The sequence below is a fragment of the Arvicanthis niloticus genome, chromosome 26 (genome assembly GCF_011762505.2).
Source record: "Arvicanthis niloticus isolate mArvNil1 chromosome 26, mArvNil1.pat.X, whole genome shotgun sequence".
In the NCBI taxonomy this organism is placed as follows: Eukaryota; Metazoa; Chordata; class Mammalia; order Rodentia; family Muridae; genus Arvicanthis; species Arvicanthis niloticus.
In genome coordinates this window covers 36989258-37004633 of record NC_133434.1, presented here as the reverse complement: position 1 = coordinate 37004633, position 15376 = coordinate 36989258, and the positions used below count along the sequence as shown (strand labels likewise).

Here is a 15376-nt window from a genome sequence, read left to right as displayed (position 1 = left end):
TAAGTGTAAGCCTGTGAGAGACTGAGGTTTCATCTCTTCCTTTACAGGCCACCCTTACCCTTGGGAAGAGGTAGCAACAGCAGCAGGCAGGCCCAGCCCAGCAGGTTCACCCACTCCAGTCAGATGTTTCCAACCCAAAGATCCACTGTCAGCAAAATTACACCAAAGGAAACGCAGACAGAGGACATGCCCCTGGCCATGTCCCCTTTGTGATTTCCTGGAATTCAATTTCACAGGAAACCTGGCCGCACACCACCTCACACATCCTTCGGGTTCATTCTCTCTTGTTTAGCCTTCCTACCCTGCCATAGCATCTCTTTAAGGCAATGGTGTGGGTTGAAGGAGACTGTGCAGCCATTTGGGGGTCCCACACGAATTACAGAGGGTTTCTTGGAAGCTCCAGGTAGATATGCTGCTCCTCTATCCAGGAGAGTCAGAGACTTTACACAAAGCCACACCCCTTGCCTTTCCCCCTTGTCTGGTATTTTTAATGCCCTGGCCAGACTTAGACATAGGCACCATGTATTAAATCTGAATATCAAAAGACCACAAACTAGATTTGCCTGGCCCAGCAGAGAACAGAAGAGCATACATACACTGTATCAGGGCAATGTGTGTGAACCTTCCATTGCCCTCTCTAAGGGATTTTGGGGCTTTTATCTATCTTTCTATCTATCTATCTATCTATCTATCTATCTATCTATCTATCTATTTGGAGTTTTTTGTTTTTGTTTTACGTTTTTTTATTGTCTTTTTACTTATTCGCTTTTTACCCCACTCACTTCCTTCTTCCCCGTCACCCCCTCCCACAATCCTTCCCCCGTCCCATCTTCCCTTCTCCTCTGAGCAAGTGTGGACCCCCCCCCCATATATCCCCACCCTACATCACGTCTCTGTGAGGCTAGGCACATCCTCTCCCACCGAGGCCAGACAAGGCAGCCTAGCTAGTAGAATATATACCACATACAGGCAACAGCTTTTGAGACAGCCCCCACCACAGTTGTTCGGGAGCCACATGAAAACCAAGCTGCAAATCTGATACGTATATGTAGGGAGGCCTAGGTCCAGCCCATGAATGTTCTTTGACTGGTGGTTCAGTCTCTGAGAGCCCCAAGAGTCCAGGTTAGTTGACTCTGTTGGTCTTCCTGTGGAGTTCTTAATTTCCTTCAGGGCCTGAAATCTACACAATGGAATACTATTCAGCTATTAAAAACAAAGACATCATGAATTGTGATGGCAAATGGATGGAACTTGAGAATATCATCCTGAGTGAGGTAGTCCCAAAAGAACATGCATGGTATATACTCATTTATAAGTGGATATTGGCCATAAAACCCAGGATACCCATGCTACACTCCACAGACCCAACAGAGCTAAGCAAAGAGGAAGACCCAAGAGAAGATGCTTGACTCTCCAAGGTTTTACAATGGTCACAGCCTCTATGGGATAGGGGACATAGGGGTAGCTCCCCAAGATGCATAAACAGTGGGGCTTAGAGCTGTAATGGGTTGGCCTAAGTATATTTTCACCCCAAGTCACCATTAAAAAGACTACCCCAACTCAAAGCAGGAAGAAAATGAGGCTCTAATACTATTCAAGGCCTCTGAAAAGCCAAAAGGACCACAGCATTAAATAAGCCATTGACTGGTTATAGAACGTACCCGTGAAAGCCGGTTATCTGAGGCTATTGGAGGAAGAGGAGGTGGAGGAAGTAGAGGAGGATTAGGCCGTATCCTTGGCAGCAAATTTCTTAAGCTTTGGCCGATACACACATACATCCCCTAAGTACTAGTGCCACAATAAGGATAATGTACCATGTTGGTAGGGGTCACTGGGTCATCTACAGGTGTGCCTGCCACCTAACCAGGCGGGTTTCTCTGAGAAATGGATATTCTCCATACACAAAGATATAGGAACACAGTGCCTTGCTCCTAGGGGTGTCCCCTTCTCTTACTGCACGGAACATATAGATATCCTGGTAGCCACTAGCCTCATGGACGCCCATGGACACGCATGAAACTGAATGTGACCAGCCAAACCAAGGACTATGCCTAACTGACCACCTGGATCTAAACACAGGTACATACAACGTCCTAAGTTCATCCTAACTCTCAAAGACCATATATAGAGGTAGGTCATCAAAAGAAAATTATACAGATGGCTGCATTCTCTCTACACTCACAACCCTCAGACTCCATAACCCTCCCCATTCCCCTAGAGCCCTTGGCGCCAACAAACATTGTCACTCACCAAGTGCAATTGGATTTTTCCCCCAACAATCCTATTCATTTCCACCTGACTCAAGAGTTATCTTGCATATGCCACCACCCCTCCCATGTCAGAACCCAAAGCCCCCAGACTCACCGCTGGAGCAGTCAGGGCCTCCCCATCCAGGCTCACAGTGGCAGGTGTCGGGAGAGACGCAGCGGCCATGCATACACTCCTCGGTGCACAGAGCTGTGAGGGGTCGGGGGGAGAAAAGTGGACAGTGAGAACCGCCATCTGGGCTCAGAGCAGAAGCCACTTTGTCAGGGGGTCCCTGGTGCTAAGGATACTCCAGACGTATCTTTGGCTTGGTGGATAAACATCAAAGTTAATATGACCTGAGTTGTTTAACTCTGAAATGTCTCTGACCAAAGGGCATTGCGTCTGCCCCAGCCTCACTTCTTAAAATGAAACCTCAGCCTGAGACAGTGCAGCCCTGGCTTTTTAGTTACTACTCTTTCAGGGGTTAGAGATGCAGCTCAGTTGACAGAGAATCCCCAACACCTCATAAACCATGTTTGGTACCACACACCTAATCCCAGCACTCAGGACAGCGGAGGAAGGAAGACCAAGAGTTTAGGGTAATCCCCAGCTACATAGTAAGTTGGAGGCTAGCTGTGGCTATGTGACTTATATAAAGCACAGGCTGCTTCAGGCTAGCTGTGGTGATATACACCTGCAAGCCCAGGACTCGGGAGTTTAAGGTAAGAGGATCAAAATGAATCTGCGGCCAACCTAGGCTACACAGAGAAACCCTGTCTCAAAGAGATCGAGAGACAGAAGAGAAAGAAAAAGGGAAAAGAAAAATGGTGGTGGAATGGTAGGGGGCGGGGCTGGAGAGGTGGCTCACTGGTTAGGAGCGCTGGCTGCTCTTCCAGAGGTCCTGAGTTCAATTCCCAGCAACCACGTGGTGACTCACAACTACTTTGCAACTCCAGTTTCAGGGGATCCAATGTCTTCTGGCCTCCACTGGCATTCACATACATATGACATACATTCATATAGACAGACATGCACCAGGTGATTAAAGGCAAAATAAATCTAAAAATATAAAAACTTCAGTGTTTGCTTTGTGGTGCCCGCACAGTGCTAGAGGCCCTTATCACATTCCCGAACTCCTGCCACATCTGCTCAGCAGGCCTGCCCCTTCCATCTTTGGCTGGCTCCACTTTCCCCCCAGTAAAGCCCCTCATGCAGCAGGCTGTCTGGCAAGAGCAAAGACTGTGCCCCCACCTTCCCACCCCCCATCCTCAAACATCCCTATTTTGGGGTTCTCAAATGTCAGCAAATCTGCAAAGTATACAAATGCTGAGGGGGGGAAAGCAACAGCTAATTATAAGAAAGTAATTAAGAGAGACATCCACGATGATGATAATTGTAATTAGAAAGTGCCTGGCAATTTCTTATCACGCAGTCAAATGCTACAGCCCCCGAGCCGCTAGGCTAGGCAGTGAGCGAAGTTTCCGTCCATCGCACTGGCACTGAGGAGGCTTATTGACAGCCTGTGTGAGGAAGGGAGATTATCGTTCTCTCCCTTCGATAGAATCCACATTTTCCAAGGTCACCCTTTGCTCCCCAAGAGATCTGCCCCACCACCTAATCCATCAGCCAAGAGTTACAGGAAACCCCCCACGAGCTACCCCCACTAATTTTGCAAGCTTGGGAAATCAGCAGCTATCATCAACCCTGTCAATCTCTCGGGTGGGCTTGAGATAAAGGGCTTTTACTCTGAAAGCAGTGAGAATCCATCTTGCTGTCTGTTTCTGGCATGGGCTGAGGAGTCGGTTAGCCTCCTACGGTGAGTCTAGAGGGGCTACCACTGACCCACCTGGCTGGCCTACATGCTTTCTTGTGTGACAATGGGCCATGTTATGGTTGGGTGTGGGGTCTTTTAGCTCTCCCTTAATTCAGATGCTGGCCCCGGAGCTATAGGTACTGCCTTAGGATAGGATAGCTATAGGATCCTATAGGTACTGCCTTAGCTCTGTCTAGGTCCCCAAGCAGGGGGACACCAGGTCAGAGGTCTTCATCAGCCAACCCCTGCACAGTCTACACAAGTGGCTTTGGAGGAACGCCTTGGTTTATGCTAAGGATATGCATAGCCCAGTACTGGAGATCCCCAGGAACGGTTCCCCCAGCTTCCTGGCTAGGGAACCAGGCTGATTCTGGATCTGAGAACCAACTCCACTTAGAGCCACAGAGACTTGCTCTGTCACTAGCCAGTTACTGCTGTGCCAACCCTTTCTAAATGGGTTCAAATCGGCCTATGTCCCCGGAACACATGGAAAAGCAGGTGCCTATCTCTTCCTCTCCATCTCATGCCAGCCCCTTGGAACCTGCCAGCTCCCAGTGTTGACCTTGCTGTTCTCTCCTCTGTCACTATCCCTCTAGGCTGAGGACCCTGTGAGATGTACAGCCAGGCCTGTTTAGATCACAGCTTATCAGCTTAGTAAGGATAATGCCAGCTGTACAGAGTACAGAAAGCCTAAACTATGACCCTGGGGTCTCTGCCGAGGGAGTGGGAGTCTTTTATAAACTCTAGACCTGCAGGGTGTCAGGGATGGAAGACACCTGAGAGAAAAGGTAGCATCATACCTGGCCCTTTCATTGTATGCATGGAGAAACTGAGGCTCTGGGACCCAGTATCTCAGGTATATATGGCCTGTCAGACAGTCAGGAATTCAGGGTGAGCTTCCTGGAGATGGAGGCCATTGAAGCGGGGGGGGGGGGGGGGGGGGGGGGGGGGGGGTTGTGCTTAGATTGTGAGCCTTTGTTTACATCTCCCTATCCTGGCTGAGGAGCAGGAACATAAGGAGTAAAGGGCGGAGGGGTGGGGCACGGGGCTGTGAGAGTGGGAGACAGGCCAGAGCCAGTTTCCACACCTAAGTACCCTGCAGGGCTTTGACCCCTGGAAGGGAGTCAGAAGGAAGAGCAGGGCTCAGCCAGTTTCCCATCTGCCTTCCTGTCTCTTCAGATCCCAGGGGCCTGGGACACTTGCCTAAGCCCTGCGCCGTCTCCTTGAGCAGCAGGAATGGCCTTTGGGTATCCTGAGCAAGCTATACACTGCACAACTTTCTCCCCTGGTCCCCATCCGGGCCCTGGAGACCCAGAGTACAGGTTGTCAAGCGCCAGCCTGCATGCTGCAGTCACAACCCCTAGCTTAGCCATGTTCAGAACAGTGGTGTCCAGCCCACACATGCAGAGCACCTGGTCACATGTCCCAGACCCACTTACAGGGACGTGACCAGGGTCCCAGTGTTTCCTCCAAACCTCTCTCCCTCTCTTCCTCATTCTCCTGCTGCGGTGCCCACTATCTGCTTGTTAAAACCTCAATCCATTCATATTTCATAGGAGTTGTTTAGACAGATGTTCGAATGCTGAAATATTGATGACAAACACCTGGGGCTCAGATTGCTAGATCTGGCATTTGGACTACTGTTTGAACACCTGGGGAAAGAGAGGAGGAGAGTCACCTGAAGGTCAGTGAAGTTAAGATGCTGTGACCCCCCCTCCCCCGATCTGGGTCTAAGCCTGGGGTTGAGACCAGGGCCAGGACCAGGTCTGGGTGTGGGTGTGGGTGTGGGTGTGGGTGTGGGTGTGGGTGTTGGTGTGGGTGTAGGTGTAGGTGTGAGTCTGGGTGTGGGTATAGTGTGGGTGTAGGTGTGGGTCTAGGTGTGGGTGTAGGTGTGGGTCTGGGTGTGGGTATAGGTGTGGGTTGTGGGTATAGGTGTGGGTCTGGGTGTAGGTGTGGGTCTGGGTGTAGGTATGGGTGTGGGTGTAGGTGTGGGTCTGGGTATAGGTGTGTGGGGGGGTGTAGGTGTGGGTGTAGGTGTGGGTATGGGTGTAGGTGTGGGTCTGGGTGTAGGTGTGTGTATGTGTGGGGGTGTAGGTGTGGGTCTGGGTGTGGGTATGGGTGTAGGTGTGGGTATGGGTGTGTGTGTAGGTGTGGGTGTGGGTGTGGGTGTAGGTGTGGATATGGGTGTAGGTGTGGGTCTGGGTGTAGGTGTGGGGGGGTGTAGGTGTGGGTCTGGGTGTGGGTATGGGTGTAGGTGTGGGTTATGGGTGTGGGTGTAGGTGTGGGTATGGGTGTGGGTGTAGGTGTGGGTATGGGTGTGGGTGTAGGTGTGAGTCTGGGTGTGGGTGTGGGGTTGGGGCTGGAGCAGCCTAACTCCAGCCCCAGAACCCCAAAGGAGCCAATGATGAACAGCCCCTCCACAGAAGCCTGGGATTCACACAGCACCTGTCCTTAAAGTAACAGGTTCCTTTTTTGACTCCTGATGCCATAGAGCTGGCCCTCTGGAGGGACTGGGTTAGGACCCTGACATCCCTGACTCCCTCTATCTGGCTCCTGCAGATACAGGAGGCTTTAGTCAAGTCTCTCTCTCCATTGCATGTCCATTGCATGCATTGCATGTCAGCTCCCTCTCATTGCCCTCATATCTTCTACCATCTTCTAGATCCCGCCTTCTAGATGCTTCTAGCACCTGCCAACCTGGCATGCTGGGAAGACTGATGCTGGAGTTAGAGCACATGGCATCCAAGACACAGGCACTTGCCCTACAGGTGGCTCTGCTCACCTCTGTGTGTGTGTGTGTGTGTGTGTGTGTGTGTGTGTGTGTGTGTGTGTGTGTCAACCCTCTCTCCATTGTGTGGGGGATGGTGACAAGCTAGACCTCAGGCTGTGGGGATCAAGGTAATTGATAAATAGCAGTGCCAGGGGATAGCACGTGCTATGGGAGACTTGCTTTCGATACTCACAGGGAATCATCCTGTGACACGAGCCTTTCACACACACACACACACACACACACACACACACACACACACGCGCGCGCGCGCGCGCAGTTACCCTCACTCCCATCCTGCACTGTGGTCCATGGTAAGTGGTCTGCAGGAGTCTGCTAGCAGATCCCTGGTAGGAAAGAGTGCCCTAACCTAAGATTAAATCTGAGATTTACCAACCGCTATGACTCCGCCACTACCATAAGCAAATGACCCCCTTCCATGCCTTGAACAGTCATACCCACCTTGTAGCTGCTGAGAAGATTAAATGAAATTGTTTTGGGGCTGGTGAGATGGTTCAGTGGATAAGGGCGCAAACCTGATGTAAGTTCAATCCCTAGAACCCTCAAGGTGGAAGAAGAGAACCGACCAACGCCCGTAAAGGAAGCTCTGGTCTCCACAAATGCGCTGTGGCACGCGCATGCCCCTTCCCCCTCCCACCCCACTAAATAAATAAATGTAATACATAAATAAACAGTTAGATGAACACCCAGGAAAAACCAAGGAACCTCCTGACACTTCCACAACATATTCTCTCCCTCTCCCTCTCCCTCTCCCTCTCCCTCTCCCTCTCCCTCTCCCTCTCCCTCTCCCTCTCCCTCTCCCTCTCCCTCCTTCTCTCTCTCTCTCTCTCTCTCTCTCTCTCTCTCTCTCTCTCTCTCTCACACACACACACGCAGAGAGAGAAAGGATCCTCTCACATGACTGCATGCACACCGTGAGATCTGACCCCCTCACATTCCCACGGTCACTTTACACACAGGCTCTTCACACACACCTGTGGGATGTACACCACGGGATCTGGGCTTGCTGTCTAAGACAGGTGACAGCTGCTACCGTATTGCCATTTCCTGTATGCTACCATTTTCTGATTACCTACTATGTGCTGGGCCTGGAGGTTTCACACAAGTATCTCATCTGGTGCTCCATAATTTAAGTCAACTTGACACAAGCCCAAGTCATCAGAGAGGAAGGAACCTCAATTACGAAAATGTCTCTATAAAAATCAGGCTGCAGGCGAGCCTCTAGGGCATTTTCTTAATTAGTGATTGATGGAGGAGGGCCCAGCCTAATGTGAGTGGTGCCATCCCTAGGCTGGCACCACTGGGTTCTATAAGAAAGCAGGCTGAGCAAGCCATGGGGAGCAAACCAGTAAGCAGCACCCCTCCACGGCCTCTGCATCAGCAACTTTCTCTAGGTTCCAGCCCTGCTTGAGTTCCTATCCTGACTTCCTTTGATGAGCAATGATGTAGAAGAATAAGCCAAATAAATGCTTTCCTCCCCGGGTTGCTTTTGGTCATATTTCTTCAAAGCAATACTACCACAGACTAAGGCATAACTCCACCAAAGGCCTACCCAGCAAGCCCTGGGGAGTTCACTATCATAATTTTCTTAAATGTCAACCTCAGGGAGATCCCCTCTGAGGTCTCCAGCCCCTGGGGGACATAGGCTGCCTCCGTTTGGGTAAGCCCACACACAGCAGATGCTCAGTGTCTGTGGGTCCAACATTCTTCTGGCCCAGCAGAGTTCAATGAGGCATGTACAGCCTCAGAACAAGCTCACAGAGAAGTCATCCAGTCTCTGAGTTGTCCCTTGGCTCAACATGGACTAGCCCCCAGGCCTGGTGGCTGGAAAAGACAGTGGTGTGGGCTATAGAGTAGGAGAGAGGGGACAACTGCACCTGTGCCAAAGATGCCAAGCCTTCATCCTCCTGAGCCCTGTGTCTTAAACTTTAAATCAGGACTACATCCTGCAAAGTCTGAAGGAAGACTGTGGAGGACCACACCAGCTGTCCCCCTGCCTCAGGTGATACCTAGACAGCTGCAGCCACTCCTCTAGTCCCTCTTGCTTCCCTTTTCTAGAGAATGCTTCTCTCTTGACCTCTCACCAAACTTCTTTCTTTCCTTCCTCTGCAAGTGGTGCTGGCTGGCTAACCTGTTGCCTGTTTTTGTAAATAAAGTTTTACTGGCACACAGGCGCATCCATTCATTTCCATATTTCCATATGTGCTTTTGAACAGTAAGGACAGTGTGGAGAGGTTCTCCAAAGACAGATGGTCAATTGAGCCCAGAACACTGAATCCCAGGCATTATGTGTGTGTGTGTGTGTGTGTGTGTGTGTATGTATGTGTGTGTATGAGTGTGTGTGTGTGTGTATGTGTATGTATGTGTGTGTATGAGTGTGTATGTGTGTGTATGTGTGTGTATGTTTGTGTATGTGTGTATATGTGTATGTGTGTGTATGTATGTTTGTGTATGTGTGTGTATGTATGTGTGTATATGTGTGTGTATGTGTGTGTATGTTTGTGTATGTGTGTGTATGTATGTGTATGTGTGTATGTATGTGTGTATGTGTATGTGTGTGTATATGTGTGTGTGTGGGTGTGTGTGTGTGTGTGTGTGTGTGTGGTGGTTCCTGATTGGAGGAAAGTGACTATAGACAGTTAAGGCTCCTTCCTCTTTCTCTATTCTATCATGAACTAACTCCCCAACATGACCAAACAATAAAACAAGTCCAAAAGATGTATAAAAATTCTGAAAGGAAGTCACTCTAGCTTTGGTCCACCCAAGGGAACCAGGGGGACCCAGCCAGGCAGCAGAATTTGCAGCAGCCACTATGCTGACCTAGTATTCTATTATAGTCCCCTCTCCCCTCCTGGGACCAGAGACAACACAGAAGAGTCATTGAAGACCTGTGCTGTGATCAATGGCTTGTTCATGTGGCATGACTCACTGCAGTGAGTGTGACAGGAAATGAGGTTGTGTAAGCAGTCCTTCCTCTCTGCCAGGTACTAACCATACCCTACCCAAATCCTGGGGTCCGGTCCTCTGCCAAGTGGAAAATACCCTTGAGAGGTCCCGATAACTTGCACATCTGGCTAGGAAGAGAGTGTATTAGGTTCCTATTCCTCATCTATTTTTTTTCCTCCTCCAGCCATTTTAAGCATTTTTGTCTCAACCGCCCCTACCCTACCTGCATCTGTATCACGGTCTGTCAGTGACACAAGCCCCGTACCTGCAAATCAGAACTACGAGGTGCCTTCCAGAAAATCAAGACTATAAGCCAGTGGTGACCCCTTGGGAATGTCTCTACCCCTTCTTACCCTCCTCCCCTTCCCTGTGCCCAGAGATGACCTCCATGGACAGTATCCAACCATGGACAGCATCCCAGGCCTCCTCATCCTCTAGCCTCTGGGTAGGTCCAGCCCATGGGAACAACCAGCAAGAGACAGGAAGGGAGGTTGCACCGTGGGTCTAAGGTCCTGGGGGAGCCCTCAGGCCTGAGGGATGATGGCAGGTGGGCCTCAGACGCTATGCCATTTCTTATATGGATACATGCTTCCCATCCCCTGCCTATGCTTGTTTATTTTTCTGGGATTCATGAAGTCTTACGTACGCTGGGCTGACTGCAAACGCACCGTGTAGCAAAGGATTGCCTTTAATTCATTATCCTTCTGCGTCTACCTCCCAAATGCTGGGATTACTGTGCACCCCATCACACCCAGTTTATGCAGTGCTGGGGGTAGAACTCAGGATGCTGCACACAGCAGGCAAGCATCCCCCTGACTGAGCTACCTCCGCAGCCCTCTCCTCGCCTTTATAGCAACCACCAGGATATCACTACACTCTCCCCAGTGATCCTCTTCACTGAACCCTCGTCTTTTGCTGGAAGCCTGTCTGGTCCAGAGCCATGCCAAGGTCTGAGCCCACACATGTGCAGGAGGTTGTTCTGATCCATACGCCGCCTTGCCACCTGGGCCTCAGGTGGAGAAAGAGCGGCGACAGTGCCAGACTTGGTGCTGACTTGGTATAAGGACTTAGCTGGAGCTCTCCAGACCTCCATTCCCCTGTGTGAAGTAGGAAATGAAGGGGTTGGCAGTACGACCCACCGCCACTCTACCTCTGGCCGTGCGGGGCTCTGGTGCAGCAGCTTTTGGCTTGGGGGATGATGAGGGGAGTGAGAGATGCCTTAATAGAGGACCTGAGTGGGACCCTATGTAAATAGGGCAGATGAGATGGCACATGTATATAATCCCGGTGCTGGGAAGTCAGACCGGTGCAGCCCACTGGCCGGCTGGCCTTGCCTATTGGTGGATCCAGGCTAATGAGAGGCTATCGAAAAGAAAAGGAAGGTGGACAGTGCCGGAAGAACAGCATTCAAAGTTGTCCGATGGCCTCCACACACATGTATGTCTACACACACATTTACACACATACGTGCACACATGCACACACATACACACACAAACACACACCACTGAGTGTATGGGGGAAGAGACAGCGCGCGGGGGGAGGGGGAGGAGAGAGAGAGAGAGAGAGAGAGAGAGAGAGAGAGCTGAAGGCATACAAATATGTGTGTACACACATACAAAATGCAGCGCGGTGTGGGACAATGTGCTCTAACGTACAAACAGCAGCTGGAGTGACCGTCTTTGGGGGAAGAAGGAGCTCACACAGGCAACTGGGGCCCAGGATGAGCACTTGGTGGCAAGTAAATACTCAAGGCAGACTTGGGTCTCCTTAGCAGACAAGCTACAGAGACAACACTGGCCCTTCCTGACCACTGGCTGGCCCTCATGGTGGAGAGCCCCCTTGAATCAATTCTCCATTCTATTAGCATTCCACCCTAGACGACCCATGAGTCCCCAAGGTGCTAATGGTAATATATCTTGCCTGGCTGCTTGCAAATGGTCTAACTAGTTAATGAAACTATAAAATTCCCACACATGAAAAGGTCAAGACAAATAAAGACAACTTCCATGCTCCCTGGCCCCATACCTAGTGAGGGCTAGAAAAGCCCTAAGGTCTAGCCACCAGGATTCCATGGCTTATGGCTTCTGGAGCCTCCCCTGACCCCTCTTTCCCCTGTGCCCCGAGGCACATTGATCAACCCAACATTAGCATTCCTGGCAGGAGCCACAGACCAGGTTGTCATTGGATTCTGCTTAGAAACAAAATGACCTTCATCCCTGGATCTAAGTGCCGATTCTGAGGTGACATGCTTAGCATGAATGATTCTGCCATAGCCAAGGTCACACACCCCTACATGACATATGCGTATGTCTGTAGAGGGGGACATAGGAATCTCAAGGGGAGGCTCTCAAACAATCTGTAGATGAGTTTCACCCAGTCCCTCAACCAAGGAGGCCCAAGTCAGCTGGCTCCTCTTTTCAGCAATCTAGACTTAGCTTTGGGTGGCTGTGGCCATGTTTGACCCCAGGAGATGAACAGTCAAGTTTAGGAAATTAGCAGCTCCCCTACAGTACTGGGAGAGTCTGACAGGCACAAACTCCTCCTGATCTGGAGATCTGGGGCTGCAAGTTCCACCCCACTGTTGTCTTTAATTTTTTTCAAAGTCGACTTTTAATAACGGTTCATTAGTGTCGGGATAGCAAACAGGAACCAGCAGCAGTGGCACGACCTAGCAAAGACAGCCAGGCCTCAGCCACGTCAGCACAAGTCAGCAGGAGTGATTAGGACCAGCAGAGACACCAGGAGAAGTTCTTTGTCATCCCTCTCTCAATGAAGTGAAGATTGCTGAAGACATGAGACCATGATGCATTGCAAAGCTAGCTATGCAAGCCTGCCGTCATTGTCCATTGGGTCCTATTTATATTCTTTCCAAATATCACATGTCTTTCCACGGGTCTTGCCTTAGCACTTGAGTCTGTCTTATCAAAACTCCACATGAGTCTATATCAGCTGACATCATTCTGCCAATTGGTCCGAGCCTGCGGAATCGGCAGGAAGCCACCATAACACCACCAGAAGTTTTTTGGTGTGTTTCTCTCTATGGAGTCACGATAAGTGGGACTCAGCAATGCACTGTAAGGCGAACCAATACATGCTTGTCGTTAGCAAAGAATCCTTCATCATGTGTCCTCTCACTTTCACGTTCTTGCTTAAACATTTCACCTGTGCCTGCCTCAGCAAAACGTCCTTTTACATAACTGACTTTCCGAAGAAACCAGAAGTTTCCACTTCATCCCACCTCACCTGCCCCACTCTGAGCAGGACCCAGCACCTCAGCCTCCTTCTCATGGTACCCTGGTTGGCTGCTACACTGTGGTCTTGTAGTGTATGAATTCACGCTCTGCTGTCTTCTGACGCTCACCTGCCTTATCTGTATTACAGGAGCATCACTGCAGAGACCTGAAGAGCACCTACAGCCGGGCCTTACAGCTGTGCCCTTCCCCTGTCTTGCTGTTATCAATATTCCTCTTCTCAGGGCTGGGTAGAAGACTTGGGACATCATAGTCCCATTGTGGCATTGTGTTCAGAAATGATCCAAAAACCCGAGTTAGGGCCAGGAAGAATTCCTTGTTATTAGACACAATGAGGGAGAGACAGCATTAACTCAGAGAGCTAAGCTCGTGGGGACAGGGAGAAAGCCACAGTCTGTACACAGTGTGTACAGACCCTTCCTCTTCTGACTCTCAGAGGACGGAATAGAAGATGGCCATGACCCAGCTGCCAAAATCTCTCTCTCACAGGAGCCCCAAAGTTGCACTGCGTGAATAGGGAGTGTGTGTGTAAATGTGTCTACCTGTCACATTCACTTTAATACCACCTCCTCCAGGAAGTCCCTCATGATGACATAGCTCTACTCTACCCCAAGCTGGGCCAGGTCGCCTCCCTGCTATCTAGCATGTGGCTGGCCCCATAGGCCACAGCACTCATTTCTCCATTCTACTCACTGAGCTCACGCCATCTCCACAAAGGCAAGAAAGAGGTCTCTGTTCAATATCTCAGTGTCCCAGCATCGAACCAGACACGAGAGAAGCATAGTCAACACGAACTGGACCTCCTGCCCCTTCCCTATCCGGGACCCACTGTCCCCTCTGTGGGCCATACCAGTCTGCTTGAGGGTGAATGCATAACTCAGCTAAAACACCTGACTATGCTTAAGCCTTAAGTCCATGGCAGGATGGCAAAGGGTGTTTGTTTGTTTGTTTTGCTTATGTGTCTATCTGTCTGGTTTTGAGTACTCCAGGCTGGCCTCCCCTTACTATGTTGCTGAAGATGATTTTGAACTTCTGACCCTCCAGCCTATGCCTCCTGGGTGCTGTGAGTACAGCTTGTGCCACCCATCCCGTCCTTGCAGTACTGAGGATGGATGAGATCCAGGGCCTCCAGAATGCTAGGCAAGCACTCTACCAACCTAGCGACATCCCAGCCCTGAAAAATGCTTCTTAGAAAAATGCCAGTGACTGCAGCTGGCACAGACTGTCTTGTCACAGCCAAACCCAGTGGGGAGGACAAGCCTCCGTCCCATTCTAGAGCCCTGGGGAGCCATCTATCCTCAAACACTGGATGATAACACCTCCAACCCCCCCCCCCCCACATCAGGGGACCTCCCTCACATCTCTACCAATCATCCTGAGATATTAGCCTGACTTGCTCCAGACATGGCTTAACAGAGAGAAACGGTTTACCAATTAAAATTACCACCTGTCAGAAGGCTGCTATCTGGTTCCCACATACAGCAAGCCTGCCAGCCACAGGGCCTGATAAAAGCCATGGTGTGGCAGTCAGCAACCTCCCTGAGTGCAGAAGGCCCAGGCTCTGCTCCTGGCAGCACAGCCTTCCACGATTCGTAGAGGATTTTCACAGCTGAGTTGCTCCTACCCCCAACCCTGTGTCCCTGCAAGGAGCAACAGCTTTCAACTTGTTAATGGCACTGGAACATACGGCCTGAGTCAGCAACCCCCAGCCCACGACCCAAGGAGAGTTTTTTCTGGCTCCTTTTTTCCCCATTTGACAGATGCCAGACTTTCTCCAGAAAGACACATTCCAACTGATTGATTTTTTTTCTTTAGGAAATTGATCCTCGCCACCTACGAGGCAAGCAAAGCAGAAGGCTTGTCAAGTACTTTTCTCTCTCTTCCTTTTCTTCTTCAACACTGATTTAAAAAAAAAAAAAAAAAAGTTCTGTTTCCTCTCTTAAAACTTAGCCTTTCTCAAAGGAGCTGGTCTCTTCTTGTGGTTTGAGTGACAGGGTCCCCAAAGAGGTGGTGATGGAGGATGGACAGATGAACCAGTACATAGTTCCTGTGCTCCCTGTGTTCCATCAGACAGGTCCCAAGCAGATGAGAGTGGGCCAGCATGCCCCTGTCAGTTGGACAGACTTAGATGGGCGTCCCCATGCCTCTCCATGACAGGCCTTATAACCCTGAGCAATTAAAATGACCCGTGTTACAAAGCTCCTTGGGCCTATCTGTAAAGCCCTGAGCAACCTAAGGGTTGGGAGGGCAAAGCCATATAAAGACTACACACAGTTTGACCTAGGAGGCCCCAGAAGGGCTCAGAAATCCTAGCTCAAGACACAA

General features: G+C 50.3%; 1 protein-coding gene across 12 annotated transcripts in view; it reads right to left on the bottom strand.

Annotated features, from left to right (window-relative positions):
* The window catches only part of Megf11 (multiple EGF like domains 11), a 335104-nt gene that overhangs the window by 177372 nt on the left and 142356 nt on the right, over nt 1–15376 (bottom strand). For all 12 annotated transcript variants that reach the window (XM_076925760.1, XM_076925763.1, XM_076925771.1 and 9 more), the window contains exon 5: nt 2365–2457. In XM_076925760.1, the coding sequence (XP_076781875.1) occupies nt 2365–2457 (93 nt within the window). The remainder of the gene's footprint in view (nt 1–2364; nt 2458–15376) is intronic.